We start from the raw sequence: 16,326 nt of genomic DNA on the forward strand, positions 1-16,326 counted from the left end.
CACGGTGAAACCCCGTCTCTACTAAAAAAATACAAAAAATTAGCCGGGCGCGGTGGCGGGCGCCTGTAGTCCCAGCTATTCGGAGGCTGAGGCAGGAGAATGGCGTGAACCCGGGAGGCGGAGCTTGCAGTGAGCCGAGATCGCGCCACTGCACTCCAGCCTGGGCGACAGAGCGAGACTCTGTCTCTAAAATAAACTTAATTGCAGTAAAAAAAAAAAAAAAAAACCAAACAAAAAATCTTTGTTGTATGAAGTAAGAACTACCTGAAAGCAAATAAGAAAAAAGAAAATTGGAAACAAGCACTTGTTTTCTTCTACCAGGCTATAAAATATGCCAAACAATACAAAAAAGCTATAGGATAGGAACAAAATCTCCACATATCTCAGACTGACACAGAACAAGCTGTTTTATTCCTCAGATATACATGTCTCTACAATGAAACTGCACACAAGGTCCTACTTATTGCTTGCCCCAGAGAGTACTGTTAAATGTAAAGAGACTGGGAATATATCTAAATGTGGAGAGACTGGTGCCTGTCATTGCTTTCGGGGAAGAGGCACAGATTACCCCATTGGGCACCAATAAGACTGGAGCACTTCAGAATTAGACAACGGGGATGGAACTATAGAGCCTACCAAACTGAGAATCAACCTGTGTAGCATAAATGTGCTTTTCTTCAGAAGGCCAATCCCACAGGGACTAGGACACAGACCCCATCAGCAATGGTAGTGGCAGCATTACTAATAAAAGTACACATGATTCAGGGATACATGGTATCAGGTGCAACTGACCACAACCGTCTCATAGTAAATACATAAGCCTTGAGAGGCTTAAATGCTATTCTAAATATTCTGAAGGAATCTCCTTTCCCAACAATCACTTCATATGCCTAATATTAAATACTCAAATTTTCAGAGTATACTAGCTAGATAAGACACATTTAAATGAAACATTTGCCCAACAAGGATGCCAAACATTAGAGTTTGTTTTATTGCATGACGTTTGCATAAGAAAAAATGTTATTGAAAACCGTAAGGCATCATGCAATCATTGAATAAGCTAATTATTAACTGTACACTTAAGATAGGTGGACATATAATCTAAAATTTAAAAACTAGTTCCAAAAAAGTACATAAAAAATTTAACATGATGAGCTTTTAAATATGGTTTATATCTATAGTTTTATGTTGTTAAAAAGTCCTTCAAATGTACTGCTGGAAAGTTGCTCTTTACAAATGGCGCTGGGGTGATGTCAGATTATAAACTGTAAAAACCAATTACTTTTATGGAATTAGAAAGCTAACATGATATTCAAACTTACTTGAATCAGTTTTCAATTCTTACTCAAATTAAGTTGATTTAATATTAATAATCTAAAAAACATCTGTTTTATAACCAGCAAAAGTCTATTGAATTCAAGTTATGCATGTTGAGCAATCAAATCTCTGAGTAAGCCTGAACGTTGAGACCTGGAACCAATGTGAGTTTGTGTTAATCAATGTACTGTGCCATCCAGCGGAAGCCTTCTCCGTAACCTTGTCTTTTGAGCACACTACACATGAAAACTTCTAAGGGTCGGGCATTCAGTTCTTTCAGAGATACACTCCCCTAGAATAGAAGAGAGACATTTTGTTGGAATTTTATGAAATTAATAAAGCCCCACATCCCAGCAGAATTATAGGTTCTATTTTAGAACAAAGAATGGCTGTGATAAATCCATGACTGTGATAAAGTCGTGGCTGCTTGGCATCCAAGCCCCATAAACACACAAGAAGCCTCCTTCTCTCACTCTACCTTAGGACAGGATGGCCACTCAGTGGGAAAGAGGTTAGCTTGCAAGATACCCAAGAATAAAAATAATCTGACTTAGAAAAAAATCCAAACTGGCTTCACTAATATTAAAGACAAACATTCCCTGAGAAGGCTTATTACCAAACAAAGCATTTCCTAAAATTAATATCAAGCTAATTTATAAAAAAGAAGACAGAAAACAGACCAAAGTCTACTTTGACTTAAGAGCCTCCTGCGGACCGGGCATGGTGGCTCATGCCTGTAATCTCAGCACTCTGGGAGGCCAAGGCGGGCGGATTACCTGAGGTCAGGAGTTCGAGACCAGACTGACCAACATGGAGAAACCCCGTCTCTACTAAAAATACAAAATTAGCCAGGCATGGTGGCACATGCCTGTAATCCCAGCTACTAGGGAGGCTGAGGCAGGAGAATCGCTTGAACCTGGGAGGCGGAGGTTGCAGTGAACCGAGATCGTACCATTGTACTCCAGCCTGGCAACAAGAGCAAAACTCGATCTCAAAAAAAAAAAAAAAAAAAGAGCCTCCTGCTATATGCTGCAGTATTTCTCCACCCTGAAATAGTATATGTAAACTAAAAAAATTTTGTAAATCTCTGGGGTTCTTCCATTGTTTATCTGGATTTCTTCAATGCTGATGTTTCCCCCAAAATAAATCCTAGGAAAAGTGAATACCAAAACAATCCGTCTTAAAGCTTATTATAAAGTATATGTTCAGAAAACCCTAAAATATTCCTATGACCAAGTTTATGTCTTATTTATCTCTGGTAAACTCAGGGCCTAAACACACTACTGGTATACTTAAACACTCAAATATATCGTTTGGTAGCTAATTCTGAAAATGTATGATAAAAAACTTTGAAAGCTTTAATTTAGTTTCCTATAAGCACAAGCCTTAGGCATAACTGATCCTTGATATTTTTGTTGTCACCAAGAAAAGGTTTCATTCCATGGTAGAAAGAAATGAAGACATTAAAAAGACCCACATGTATAAATGACAGTTTTCTTTAAGAAAAAAAATGATAATGGGCTTGTATAGTTGGACAATAGTAATTTAAGAAGACATTTGTACTGTAGAATTAAACACATCCATCATAATTTTTTTTTTTTTTTTTTTTTACCTTTCCTGTTGTCTGACCATATAAACCAAACATCTCTCGCAACCTCTCTTCACTGATGGCTTCAGGTCTGTCGATCTTATTCCCAAGAATCAGTATAGGCACATTAGCAATGGTTTCATCTGTCATTAGTGACTGAAAAAAACAAAACAATACAAAACAAGAGTTGATATGAAACCATCCAAAGAGCTTATTTTGATATGATAAAACGATAAAGGACTCATTCTCTACCATATCATGTCATACCAACGTTCTTTGTCAAACTTTCCCCACATTTTAAAGTGACCTCAATGAAACCATAAGCTAAGTTCTTCTGTCTTCCTAAGGCTCTTCCTGTAAATGTTTACTCTGCTCATCCTTTAAAGCAGTGACATAGAACATATAGAGCCAGCACCTTAGAGGTGGACAGATCTGGTTTCACTTCTGGCTCTACTGCTTCTGAGATGTGACTTTGGGCAAGTTAGCCTGATTGAAGCTCTAGAGAGAATTAGAAAGAGTAGCATCCACCCTATGAAGTTGAGAATTAAATCAAGTAACACGCACAGTCTCTGAAACAAAGTAGGAACTCAGGCATTCTCTGTCCTTGTTTTGTAACCATAGAATCTACCTGGACTTTTCCACATGTACAAGTATTTGTTTGCCTGCTCTGGGCAGAGCCATGGTAGGATCAACCTTCAATCAAATCATGGACCTGCTTACTCTGTGGCCCCAGATCTGGTGCTGACCTTGCCTGCTGCTGTTGGGCCCCTTTACAAAGTATCTGACCTGGGATACTGGAGGGGAGGTAGCTACATATGCCTCTGCTCAATCCTGGGAGTAGTGTCAAAGATGGCATGTCCTATCATTTCCAGGTTGTGGCTTAAGAAATCGCATCTTAGCATGACCAGGGACTCAAGATCAACTCACTCCAGGAATATAGCAAACATGAAATATACTAAAAGGGTACATTCTGTACAGGGTGAGCTTCTTAAGTCTTCATAAAGGATGTCTGTGTTAGTACTTCCTCAATAGCTACAATTACTCAGTTACTCCCTCTGCATTCTAAGTAATCACTACTTAAAGCAATCACTGAGCTCAACAAATTGCCAAGAGTTTCATCAGAGACTGCAGAAAAGCTGCACTCTGATACCTATATCTCTGACCTACTTCTGCAGGCTTACCAGAGTGATTTGACTATATTTAGTTTTAATTATTTAACTTACATCAAGTTCTTCTTTTGACTCTAACAGCCTTTCATGGTCTGCACAATCCACCAGAAATACAATGCCATTGATAGCAGGAAGGTAGTTTTTCCACACTCTTCGAGCTAACAAAAACAATCAGGAGTTAGAGTTTACTTGTTGGTCAAACCCAGCAGATGGTTTAAGCAAAGAGTCTAACCAGATATCAAGTGCAGTAATCCCTTAGCTGCTGGTACTTCACAATATATTCAAGTTAATCTTTTACCCAATGGTGCCAAATTCTTCTGAGAAAAACTAAGAGGGAATTTCAGGCTTTCCTTGATTGTGGGCAAGTCAAATACTTTAGTCTCTTCCAATTATATGTAAGAAGTAGAATATTTAAAATAAAAATAAAAATAAAATAATACACGTTAAGTTCATTGGAGGACTGCTACTATATAAATCTAAAATATAAGCAGTAAAAAAAACTACATATATGTAATTATATACACATAAAATGTGTGTACTTATATTACGTATATATGCAGTGTTCATTTTTTGACATTTCTAGTTATCAGATTTTTTTTGCCAGTGATAAATTTGGCATGAGTGACAGAAGGAAATTAATATCAGGTACAAGCTTGTTAAAATAATAAGGCTGGGTGTGGTGGCTCACACTTGTAATCCCAGCACTTTGGAAGGCCAAGGTGGGTGGATTGCTTGAGCTCAGGAGTTCGAGGCCAGCCTGGACAACATAGTGAAACCTCATCTCTCCAAAAAAACACAAAAAATTAGCCAAGCCGGATACAGTGGCTCATGCCTGTAATCCCAGCACTTTGGGAGGCTGAGGCAGGTGGATCACCTGAGGTCAGGAGTTGGAGACCAGGCTGGCCAACATGGTGAAACCCTATCTCTACTAAAATACAAAAATTAGGCAGGCTTGGAGAATCACTTGAACCCGGGAGGTGGAGGTGGCAGTGAGCCGAGATCATGCCACTGCACTCCAGCCTGGGTGACAGAGAGACTCTGTCTCAAAGAAAAAAAAATTAGCGTGGTGGTGTGTGCCTGCCCAGCTACTTGGGAGGCTGAGGTGGGAGGATGGAGTCCAGGAGGCAGAGGCTGCAGTAAGCCAAGATCATGCTACTGCACTCCAGCCTGGGAGACAGAGCCAGACTCTGTCTCAAAAAAAATAATTAAAAAAAACCCAAAACAAAACTGTTTTACTCAGAAAAGAAGCTCAAAGTTAATAATTAACTAAAATCTATGAAATCATAAAAGTAATTTTTTCCATAACATAACTTTCTTCACTGACTTGAGTTTTATGACATATCTTTTTTTTTTTTTAAGAGACAGGGTCTTGCTCTGTCATCCAGGCTAGTTCACTGCAACCTCAGACTCTTGAGCTCAAGCCATATTCCCATCTCAGCCTCCTGAGTAGGTAGGACTATCAGTGTCTATCACTATGCCCCATTAATTGTTTAAATTCTGTGTAGAGACAGGGTCTTGCTATGTTGCAAGGCTGGTCTTGAACTCCTGGCTTCAAGTGATCCTCACAACCTGAGGCCTGAGACCCCACACCCAGCCATTATGACATATCTTGAAAACAACATAGAAATGAAGTCTCAGACAAATTCCATTAGATTCCAATTCTAATAATCATATTCCAGAAATTATTTTGTGTATATGCCAGACAATTACATGTCTCAAATGTGCTTTCACTAGCCAAAACCATTTACAATCTTTTCAACTATATGTCGCATCAGGTCTTTAGAATGCCCACCAACTCGGTAATATTGATTAGTTATGACTTACTATGAAGTAGATGTTGCCAAGTACTTTTGGGGATATAAAAAATGAACAGGCCAGGTATGGTGGCTCACACCTGTAATCCCAGAACTTTGGGAAATTGAGGTAGGAGGACTGCTTGAGGCCAGGACTTCAAAATCAGCCTGGGCAAGATTGTGAGACCCCATCTCTACAAAAAAATGTTTTTTAATTAAAACAAAACAAAAAACAGAATTTTAGTCCCCGCAAGTTTAATGTAAGAGATAAGGCAGTCTTTCCAAACTTGTTGTAGACATGTACACAAATATACTAAGTGCTATGAAGTACAGCTGAGAGCACTCCAACTGAGAATGGCTTCCCATGGGAGGTAGCAGGGCATACGCTCAGGCCTGAAGGGGTTACTCATGTGCGGATGGGGATGGCATGAACAAAAGCACAGAGGTAGGAAAACACCAAGAAGGTCTGATTTGGTTGAAGTAAAAATAATGGGAAGGGGAATAGAGGGAAATAAAGATCAGAAAAGTAGGCCAGGTGTGGTGGCTTACACCTATAATCCCAACTTTTGGGAGGCTGAGGTGGGAGGATTGCTTGAGCCCAGGAGTTGGAGACAAGCCTGGGCAACATAGTGAGTGAGACCCTGTCTCTATAAGGTAATTTTTAAAAGCCCAGAAAAGTAAACTGGGACCAGATCATAGAGATCTGAATGCCAGGTTAATGAGTTTGGCCTTTATTTTGTAGGTAATGAGTTAGCCACTGAAGGTTTTTTTGTTTTGTTTTGTTTTGTTTTTGTTTGTTTTACAGAGCAGTAACATGTTCGTAACATGATCATGACAGTGAGAGGTAGATTGAAGTAGAGAGAATGGAAGTTAATTTTACTCATACCCTTTACCGCCAAAAGCAATTCCCATTTGAATTGGCCAGAAGTATCATGAAAATCACCCTTTGCTTTTAAAGTATTTATCGGGGAGTAATAATCCCTAAATTTTAAATCTACTCTGGCCTTGCGTGACTAGAATGAGATTTCATGCACTAGAACTAATGGCCAATTTTTGTTAAGTTAAAATAAAACAAAGTGACTGTAAGAGTAAGAGAATCTTACCTTGAACATGGCGAAACCCCATCTCTACTAAGAATACAAAAATTAGCCGGGCGCGGTGGCACATGCCTGTAATCCCAGCTATTGGGGAGGCTGAGGCATGAGGATTGCTTGAACCCAGGAGGCAGAGGTTGCAGTGAGCTGAGAATGCACCACTACACTCCAACCCAGGAGACAGAGTGAGCCTGTCTCAAAAAAAAAAAAGAATCTTACCTTGAACATGTCCACCCAGATCAAAAGTTGTAAACGTCATGCCAGCAATGGTCAGTTCTTCTGAAGCTAAATAAGATTTTAAAATATTTTTACATGAAAATCAGAAACCCATGAATAGTGTAAAAAGTAAAGTAGAGGTTCCTCTTCAAAGACTTTCCTCCCCATCTAATTAGGAATAAATAGTAACTTCTCTTAGAAGCAAAATTGATTCAAACACCCGTGCTAACATTCTTAAATATCTGCCAGCTGTAATAAAGAAATCAATGTACTTTATGTTCTTAGCTCCCACAATTTAGCCTAAATATTTGCCCTGGCATACTTATACTGGTCCAAGCAAGCATTAGGTTCCTCTTCCTTATTTGAAGGTGTTTTTACCTTTCTCAGCATTCCACAAGTTACTTCCTCCTTCCTTTGTTCTCCTTTGCCTTTGCCTCTTTTCAAAAGTTCTAAGTTGCTAGCCAATCAGGACAAATACAGAATATGAGGTCCCATTCCAGCCAATGGAAACTGGACACAGCAGTAGGGTGGACGCATCAGATTATAAATGACCCTGTCTCTTGTTGGGTGTACTCTTGTGGCAAAACTGCTGGCAAGTGTACCCTTTCTGCAGAAAGTAAAAATGGCCTTGCTGAGGAAATTAAATTTACGTTCAAGTGCTATCCTTTACAGCACCAGGGAACAAGCATTTCTAACAATAGCTTATATTACTACTTAATGTTTGATTTACTTTTATTGCAAATAAGGTCAAATCAAACATTTAGGAACTGGTACAATAATACTTTTTTGTAATTAAATATACACCAATTCATACTGACAATATAACAAATAATTGTACTATTCAGTTCTAGTATTCTACTCACCACAAATCCAACATTTATTTTTCCTTCTCTATTCTTCCTGCTGAACATGTTAATCTCTTCAGACAATTATTTGCTACGAATTCAAATAACTGCTCCAATCTAATAATTGTTCATATAATTCATCTTAAATGATACAGGTGAAATAATTTTCTCTTATGGCTGACATAAGACAGTCTTTAATTACAAAAACAATTACCATAAAAAATTGTGGCCATTATTTCCATAACTATCTTTCTTCCTCCTCCCTTCTACTTCTGGGACTTCAATTGCAGGTTTGTTAGACTGCCTGATGTTGTCTAACCAGTCATTGAGGCTCTGTTTATTTTGCTTTCAGTCACTTTTCTCTCTGTGCTTCATTTTGGATAGTTTCTTTTTTTTTTTTTCTTTTTTGAGACGGAGTCTCGCTGTCGCCCAGGCTGGAGTGCAGTGGCGCGATCTCGGCTCACTGCAAGCTCCGCCTCCCGGGTTCACGCCATTCTCCTGCCTCAGCCTCTCCGAGTAGCTGGGACTACAGGCACCCGCCACTATGCCCGGCTAATTTTTTTGTATTTTTAGTAGAGACGGGATTTCACCATGTTAGCCAGGATGGTCTCGATCTCCTGACCTCGTGATCCACCCGAGGCCTCCCAAAGTGCTGGGATTACAGGCCTGAGCCACCGCGCCCGGCCTGAATTTCGGATAGTTTCTATTGCATTAAGTTTGGTGGTCTTTCCTTCTGCAGTACTGGCACTATCTAATTTACTATTAATCCTATCCAGTGAAATTTCCATTTAAGGCTGGGCATGGTAGCTCACGCCTGTAAGCCCAGACTTTGGGAGGCCAATGTGGGACAATCACTTGAGCCCAGGAGTTCGAGACCAGCCTGGGCAACACAGGGAGACCCTGTCTCTATTTAAAAAAAGAAAGAAAAAAAAAAAGAAATTTTCATTTCAAATACTGTATTTTTCATTTCTAGAAGTTTCATTTGATTCTGTTTTATATCTTCCATTTCTTTCCTCATGTTTGTGTTTTCCTTTAAATCCTTGAGCACATTCTTAACGATTGTCTTAATGTCTTCATCTGCTAATTCCATCATCTTTGTCACACTTGTGTCTGTTTCTGACTGAATCACTTTCCTGTTTCTTTGCATGTCTAGTAATTTCATATTGAGTGCTGGATTTTGTTGTAGTCTTTTGAAGAAGGTTGAACTTTGTTCTGACAGTTCACTTGCTTGCAGATCAGTTTTTAAGATTTGTTAGAAGGCTAAATGGGATTAAACAATGATTCCTGGCCCCATGAGAGCTCTAGTAATTATTTGGCTAACAGCATTCTTACAATTGTTCTTTGACTAGCCTTTTGGAGTTTTACCCATTGCATGCACAGATTGGTATTCAGCTGTGTAAATTTCTAGAGTCCTTTCTCTCCAGAGGTCCCTCCTCTCTGGTACTCCCTCCTCTCTGTCCTAGCAAAAAAATTCTAGTCCTGTTGGCCTTTCCAAATTCTGGTCTACATCTCCTCAATTCAGCAAGACTATTAGACTATGTTTGGGTGTCCTCTCTGCACCATGGTCTGAAAATTACCTCTTGGCATAAAACCAAAATAGAGTTGTTTCCTTTCTCTCAGGAATCACAGTCCTGTGGTAGCTGTTGCCCAATGTCTGAAAACAGTTGTAGCATCTTTTTTGTCCAGTTTTCTAGTTGTGTACAGTGGGAGGGTAATTCCAGAACCAGTACTCACTTAGGGCCAAAAGCACAAGTGCCCCATAATGACAATGTAAGTTTTAGTGTAGCTACTTTAGCCCAGAGTATTTTATCTTCTTAAGAAATTCTGGGGGCCTGGCGCGGTGGCTCACGCCTGTAATCCCAGCACTTTGGGAGGCCGAGACGGGCAGATCACGAGGTCAGGAGATCGAGACCATCCCGGCTAAAACGGTGAAACCCCGTCTCTACTAAAAACACAAAAAATTAGCCGGGCGTGTTGGCAGGCGCCTGTAGTCCCAGTTACTCAGGAGGCGTAGGCAGGGGAATGGCGTGAACCTGGGAGGCGGAGCTTGCAGTGAGCCGAGATCGCCCCGCTGCACTCCAGCCTGGGGAACAGAGCGAGACTCCATCTCAAAAAAAAAAAAAAAATTAGCCAGTCATGGTGGCAGGTGCCACCTGTAATCCCAGCTACTCAGGAGGCTGAGGCAGGAGAATCACTTGAACCCAGGAGGCGGAGGTTGCAGTGAGCCGAGATTGCGCCATTGCACTCCAGCCTGGGCAACAGAGAGAGATTCCGTCTCAAAATAAAAAGAAATTCTGGGCCGGGCGCGGTGGCTCACGCCTGTAATCCCAGCATTTTGGGAGGCTGAGGCGGGTGGATCATGAGGTCAAGAGATCGAGACCATCCTGGCTAACACGGCGAAACGCCGTCTCTACTAAAAAAATACAAAAAATTAGCTGGGTATGGTGGCAGGCGCCTGTAGTCCCAGCTACTCAGGAGGCTGAGGCAGGAGAATGGCATGAACCCGGGAGGCAGAGCTTGCAGTGAGCCGAGATTGCACCACTGCACTCCAGCCTGGGCGACAGAGCAAGACTCCGTCTCAAAAAAAATAATAATAATAATAAATAAATAAATTCTCTATGTAGGCCAGGTGCAGTGGCTCATGCCTCTAATTCCAGCACTTCGGGAGGCGGAGGCGGGTGGATCACTTGAGACATCAGGAGTTCTGAGACCAGCCTGGCCAATGTGGTGAAACCACGTCTCTACTAAAAATACAAAAATTAGCGAGGTGTGGTGGCAGATGCCTGTAATCCCAGCTACTAGGGAAGCTGAGACAGGAGAATGTGGTAGGCGGAGGTTACAGTGAGCCGAGACTGGCCACTGCACTCCAGCCTGGGCGACAGAGTGAGACTCCATCTCGAAAAAAAAAAAAAAAAAATGAGTGGGGCACGGTGGCTCACGCCTGTAATCCCAACACTTTGGGAGGCCGAGGGGGGTGGATCACCTGAGGTGAGGAGTTCGAGACCATCCTGGCCAACATGGTGAACTCCCGTCTCTACTAAAAATACAAAAATTAGCCGGGAGTGGTGGTAGGCTCCTGTAATCCTAGCTACTCAGGAGGCTGAGGCAGGAGAATCGCTTGAACCCGGGAGGTGGAGGTTGCAGTGAGCCGAGATCGCGCCATTGCACTCCAGCCTGGTGGACAACAGCGAGAGTTTGTCTCAAAAAAAAAAAAAAAGAAAGAAATTCTATGTGTAGATTGCCAAATGAATAAAATATTTAATACAATCTATATTCAAAGTCACTGTTCATAAGGAAAAGATAATGCTTAGTTAGCAAACCACCTCTATGGTAATAATCTCCAATATACTTTCTGCTTTATAAAAGAAGTCTGAATTTGACTATTTAAGATACAGAACACCGTTAACATCCCAGAAAGTCTCCTCTAGCCCCTTCCCAGTCAATCCCCATTTTCATCTCCAGAAGCAACCACTGATCTGAATTCTATCACCACAGGTTAGTTTTGTCTGTCCTAGAATTTCATATAAATGGTATCATACAGGAGATAACTTTTTATGACCAGCTTCTGCCATGTAGCATAATATGACTGAATGTATCAGTGGTTTATTCATCTTTCTTGCATTCCATTATTTATCAATTCCTTTTTTGATGGACATTTGAGGTGCTTCCAGTTTTTGGCTATTACAAATAAAATTAGTATAAGCTGGGCATGGTGGCTCACACTTGTAATCCCAGCACTTTGGGAGGCTGGGTGGGAGGATTGCTTGAGCCCAGGAGTTCAACACCAGCCTAAGCAATATGGTGAAACCCTATCTCTACAAAAAAATTAAAAAATTAGCCAGGTGTGGTAGCATGTGCCTGTAGTTCGAGCTACTTGGGAGGTTGAGGTGGGAGGAACACTTGAACCTGGGGGTCGAGGCTGCAGTGAGCCGTGATTGTGCCACTGCACTCCAGCCTGGGCCACAGAGTGAGACACTGACTCAAAAAAACAACTAACTCACCACCAACAAATAAAGCTAGTATAAACATTTTTGTACAAGGTTTTTGTACATTTTCTCATTTCTCTTGGGTAAGTAACTAGGAGTAGAACTGCCAGATCATAGGATATATGTAGGTTTTCACATATGCTTTTTTTTCCTTTTTGAAAATGTTTTCTTTTCTACACCAGAACAGATCACATATACTTTTGATTAATTAAAAAATAGGAGCTGAAATGAATGTGAGCTGCAGGAAAGGTTGAGATAGTATCTGTTTTCCCCTAGTATCTAGAACAATGTCTGACATAAAGTAGGTGCTCAATAAATATTTGAATAAATGAAAGAGAGCAACATCAAAAAATTAAAAAATGACTTACACCTAATATTTGAGACCACTCTGTAGTCTCTTCCAGTTATGCTGGTTTTTGTTTTTTTTTTTTCTGTGTTTTTTGTTTCTTTCGAGACAGAGTCTCGCTCTGTCGCCCAGGCTGGAATGCAGTGGCGCAATCTTGGCTCACTGCAACCTCCGCCTCCCGGGTTCAAGCAATTCTGTCTCTGCCTCCCGAGTAGGTGGAATTACAGGCACGTGCCACTGTGTCCAGCTAATTTTTTTATTTTTAGTACAGAACGGGTTTCACGATGTTGGCCAGGCTGGAAATTATGCTGTTTTTGCAGACAATTTTATCTACTCAATTTCACCATGATCATTTTTTCTTTAACAGAATTGTTCTTATATCAGAATCTTGCTTGCCAAGCCCCATTTTTTTCTCCTAATATAAAAAAAAGATTTGTCGGCCGGGTGCGGTGGCTCACGCCTGTAATCCCAGCACTTTGGGAGGCCGAAGCGGGCAGATCACGAGGTCAGGAGATCGAGACCATCCTAGCTAACACGGTGAAACCCTGTCTCTACTAAAAATACAAAAAATTAGCCAGGCGTGGTGGCGGGCGCCTGTAGTCCCAGCTACTTGGGAAGCTGAAGCAGGAGAATGGTGTGAACTTGGGAGGCAGAGGTTGCAGTGAGTCAAGATTGTGCCACTGCACTCCAGCCTGGGTGACAGAGCCTGAGACTCCATCTCAAAAAAAAAAAAAAAAAAAAAAAGATTTGTCAATTTCAGGAAATCTTCCCTTTCCAACCTCACTAATTGTTTTATAGATAAAATGCTTTGTTTTGTTCTATCTTCATTCTTTGTTCTTTGAACATTTACTGAACTAAATAATTACAGAATTATCTACTTTTTGGTCCAGTTCTCAATTTTATATTCATTATTAAGGCTATACTTACTATTTCATAATTAATCTATAGGTTAACTTGTCTTTAAACTCTGTGTCTATCTGATTCATAAAATTTTCACCTGTAAAAGTAAGGTCACAGGTTAAATAAGGTTTCTGTTTCTAATAATTTTCTCACTTTAACATTAACTTTATTCTCAAATTCATTACATAACCTTAAATACAAAATAAAATTTATTAAATAATTTACAGAGTCAGCCAAGTGTGGTGGCTCACGCCTGTAATCCCATCACTTTGGGAGGCCAAGGCAGGTGGATCACTTGAGGCCAGGAGTTCGAGACCAGCCTGGCCAACATGGCGAAACCTGGTCTCTACTAAAAATACAAAAATTAGCTGGGTTTGTTAGCACATGCCTGTAATCCCAGCTATTCCAGTGGCTGAGGCAGAATTGCTTGAGCCCAGGAGGCAGAGGTTGCAGGGAGCCGAGATGGTGCCACTGCACTTCAGCCTAGGCAACAGAGTGAGACTCTGTCTCAAAAAAGGAAAAAAAATTACAGAGTCATTATTTAAAAACATTATTTTTGGCCAGGCGCAGTGGCTCACGCCAGTAATCCCAGCACTTTGGGAGACTGAGGCAGGCAGATCACCTGAGGTCGGGAGTTCGAGACCAGCCTGGCCAACATGTTGAAACCCCGTCTCTACTAAAAATACAAAAATTAGCTGGGTGTAGTAGTGCATGCCTGTAATCCGAGCTACTTGGGAGGCTGAGGCAGGAGAATTGCTTGAACTCAGAAGGCGGAGGTTGCAGTGAGCTGAGATTGTGCCATTGCACTCCAGCGTGGGCAACAGAGCGAGACTCCATCTCAAAAAAAAAAAAAAACTTTCAATTTTTTTGGTATTTTTTGTTTCTTTAGAGACAGGGTCTCACTCTGTTGCCCAGGTTAGGAGTGCAGTGGGGCAATCATAGCTCAGTGAAGCCTTGAACACTTAGGCTCAAGTGATCCTCCTGCCTCAGCCTCCTAAGTACCTAGGACTACAGGTGTATGCCACCATGCCAGACTAATTTTTTGTTTTTGTTTTTGTAGAGATGGAGTCTCAGTATGTTGCCCAGGCTGGTCTTAAACTCCTGGGCTCAAGTGATTCTCCTGCCTCAGCCTCCCAAAGTGCTGGGATTATAGACATGAGCCACCACACCCACCCCTGTTTTAAAACTTCCTCTGTGTCGATGTATGCCTTGTTTTCTTTAGATTAATTCTGTGGTGTACATTAGATATTGTTGAGGTTATTAAGACTAGAAAATAACTGGTTAACAAATTGAGTTACCAGCCATGTATAAAACTGTAATGTATCTACTGAATTAGTGCTTAAAATAGTACAGGGTGCAATGGCTCCTATCTTTAATCCCAACACTTTGGGAGGCAGAGGCAGGAGGATCACTTGCACCTGGGAGTTTAAATGGTGCGCTATGATCATATCACTGCACTCCAACCTACATGACAGAGCAAGACCCTATCTCTACACAAATAAAATAAAGTAATATGGCTTTAAAATCTGAAAGAAGGCTGGGCGCGGTGGCTCGCACCTGTAATCCAGCACTTTGGGAGGCCGAGGAAGGCGGATCACGAGGTCAGGAGATCAAGACCATCCTGGCTAACATGGTGAAACCCCGTCTCTACTGAAAATACAAAAAATTAGCCGGGCGTGGTGGTGGGTGCCTATAATCCCAGCTAGTCGGGAGGCTGAGGCAGGAGAATGGTGTGAACCCGGGAGGTGGAGCTTGCAGTGAGCGGAGGTCGTGCCACTACACTCCAGCCTAGGTGACAGAGTGAGACTCCACCTCAAAAAAAAAAAAAAAATCTGAAAGAAAAAATTCAGGTTATGTAAACAAGGCAATGGTGGACTATTTACCAGTCACATGTCACAATCCCTCAGACAACAACTTTTTAATTCCTCAAGCTAGAGAAGGGAGTACTAGCTGATAAAAAGGTATGAGTACTAATACAAGATCTAAATATTTTCCCTGGGAGCCAGGTCACCTATAATTTATTATTTTAGGAACAGGTCAAATCACCTGATCATAATTTATCTACCAGAAAACGGCCCCCAAACAAAAAACTTGGCCAGGTATGGTGGCTCACGCCTGTAATCCCAATACTTTTGGAGTCTGAGAGAGGCTGATCACTTGAGCTCAGGAGTTTGAGACCACCCTGGGCAACATATTGAAACCTGGTCTCTGAAAAAATATAAAAATTAACTGGGCATGGTGGCACATGCCTGTGGTCCCAGCTACTTGGGAGGCTGAGGCGGGAGGATGGCTTAAGCCCAGGAGACAGAGGCTGCAGTGAATTGTGATCATACCACTGCATTGCAGCCTGGGCAACGGAGAAAGACCCTGCCTGAAACAAAACAAAACAAAACACTTTTGGTTAGTGCATATGACTCAGCATCATTTGATCAAGTATCACATTGTATGTAGGAATATACTTACTGGGATGTAATGTTGGGACATGTTGTCCAAGTCTGTCATCTTTTAGCATGTGTAGCAATGTTGTTTTTCCTGCATTATCCAATCCAAGAAATACCAATTTACCAGTTTTCTTATATAATCCTGCAAAGCAAGAGCTATGATTGGTCAAAGTGATATCTGATACTAATTATCCAAATGAATTTAAATTTGGCCCAATTAAGCTTGAAGTTCTAAACCTATTTTCAGTTTTAAAAAAGCGATTTTAAATCTATTCATGGCCAGGCATAGTGGCTCACACCTCTGGTCCCAGCACTTTGGGAGGCTGAGGTGGGCAGATCACCTGAGGTAAGGAGTTTGACACCAGCCTGGCCAACACGGTGAAACCCCATCTCTACTGAAAATACAAAAAGTAGCCAGGTGTGGTGGCGCACGCCTGTAATCCCAGCTACTTGGGAAGCTGAGGCAGGAGAATCACTGGAACCCAGGAAGCGGAGGTTGCGGCGAGCTGAGATCATGCCATTGTACTCCAGCCTGGGAGACAAAGTGAGACTCTGTCTCAAAAATAAATAAATAAATAAATAAATAAATCTATTCATGATTTGAGACTTCAGATAATTATAAAACCAAACT

General features: G+C 41.3%; 1 protein-coding gene across 1 annotated transcript in view; it reads right to left on the reverse strand.

Annotated features, from left to right (window-relative positions):
- Window positions 1-235: 235 nt before the first annotated feature.
- The window catches only part of SAR1B (secretion associated Ras related GTPase 1B), a 30,921-nt gene continuing 14,830 nt past the window's right edge, over window positions 236-16,326 (reverse strand). Inside the window, exons 3-7 of the mRNA XM_032157934.2 lie at window positions 15,718-15,837; window positions 7,181-7,246; window positions 4,129-4,232; window positions 2,930-3,061; window positions 236-1,609 (exon numbers count right to left, since the gene is read on the reverse strand). Coding sequence (XP_032013825.1) covers window positions 1,493-1,609; window positions 2,930-3,061; window positions 4,129-4,232; window positions 7,181-7,246; window positions 15,718-15,837 — 539 coding nt within the window. The 3' untranslated portion in view covers window positions 236-1,492. The remainder of the gene's footprint in view (window positions 1,610-2,929; window positions 3,062-4,128; window positions 4,233-7,180; window positions 7,247-15,717; window positions 15,838-16,326) is intronic.

Source organism: Hylobates moloch, unplaced genomic scaffold (assembly GCF_009828535.3).
Source record: "Hylobates moloch isolate HMO894 unplaced genomic scaffold, HMol_V3 SCAFFOLD_6, whole genome shotgun sequence".
Classification (NCBI taxonomy): Eukaryota; Metazoa; Chordata; class Mammalia; order Primates; family Hylobatidae; genus Hylobates; species Hylobates moloch.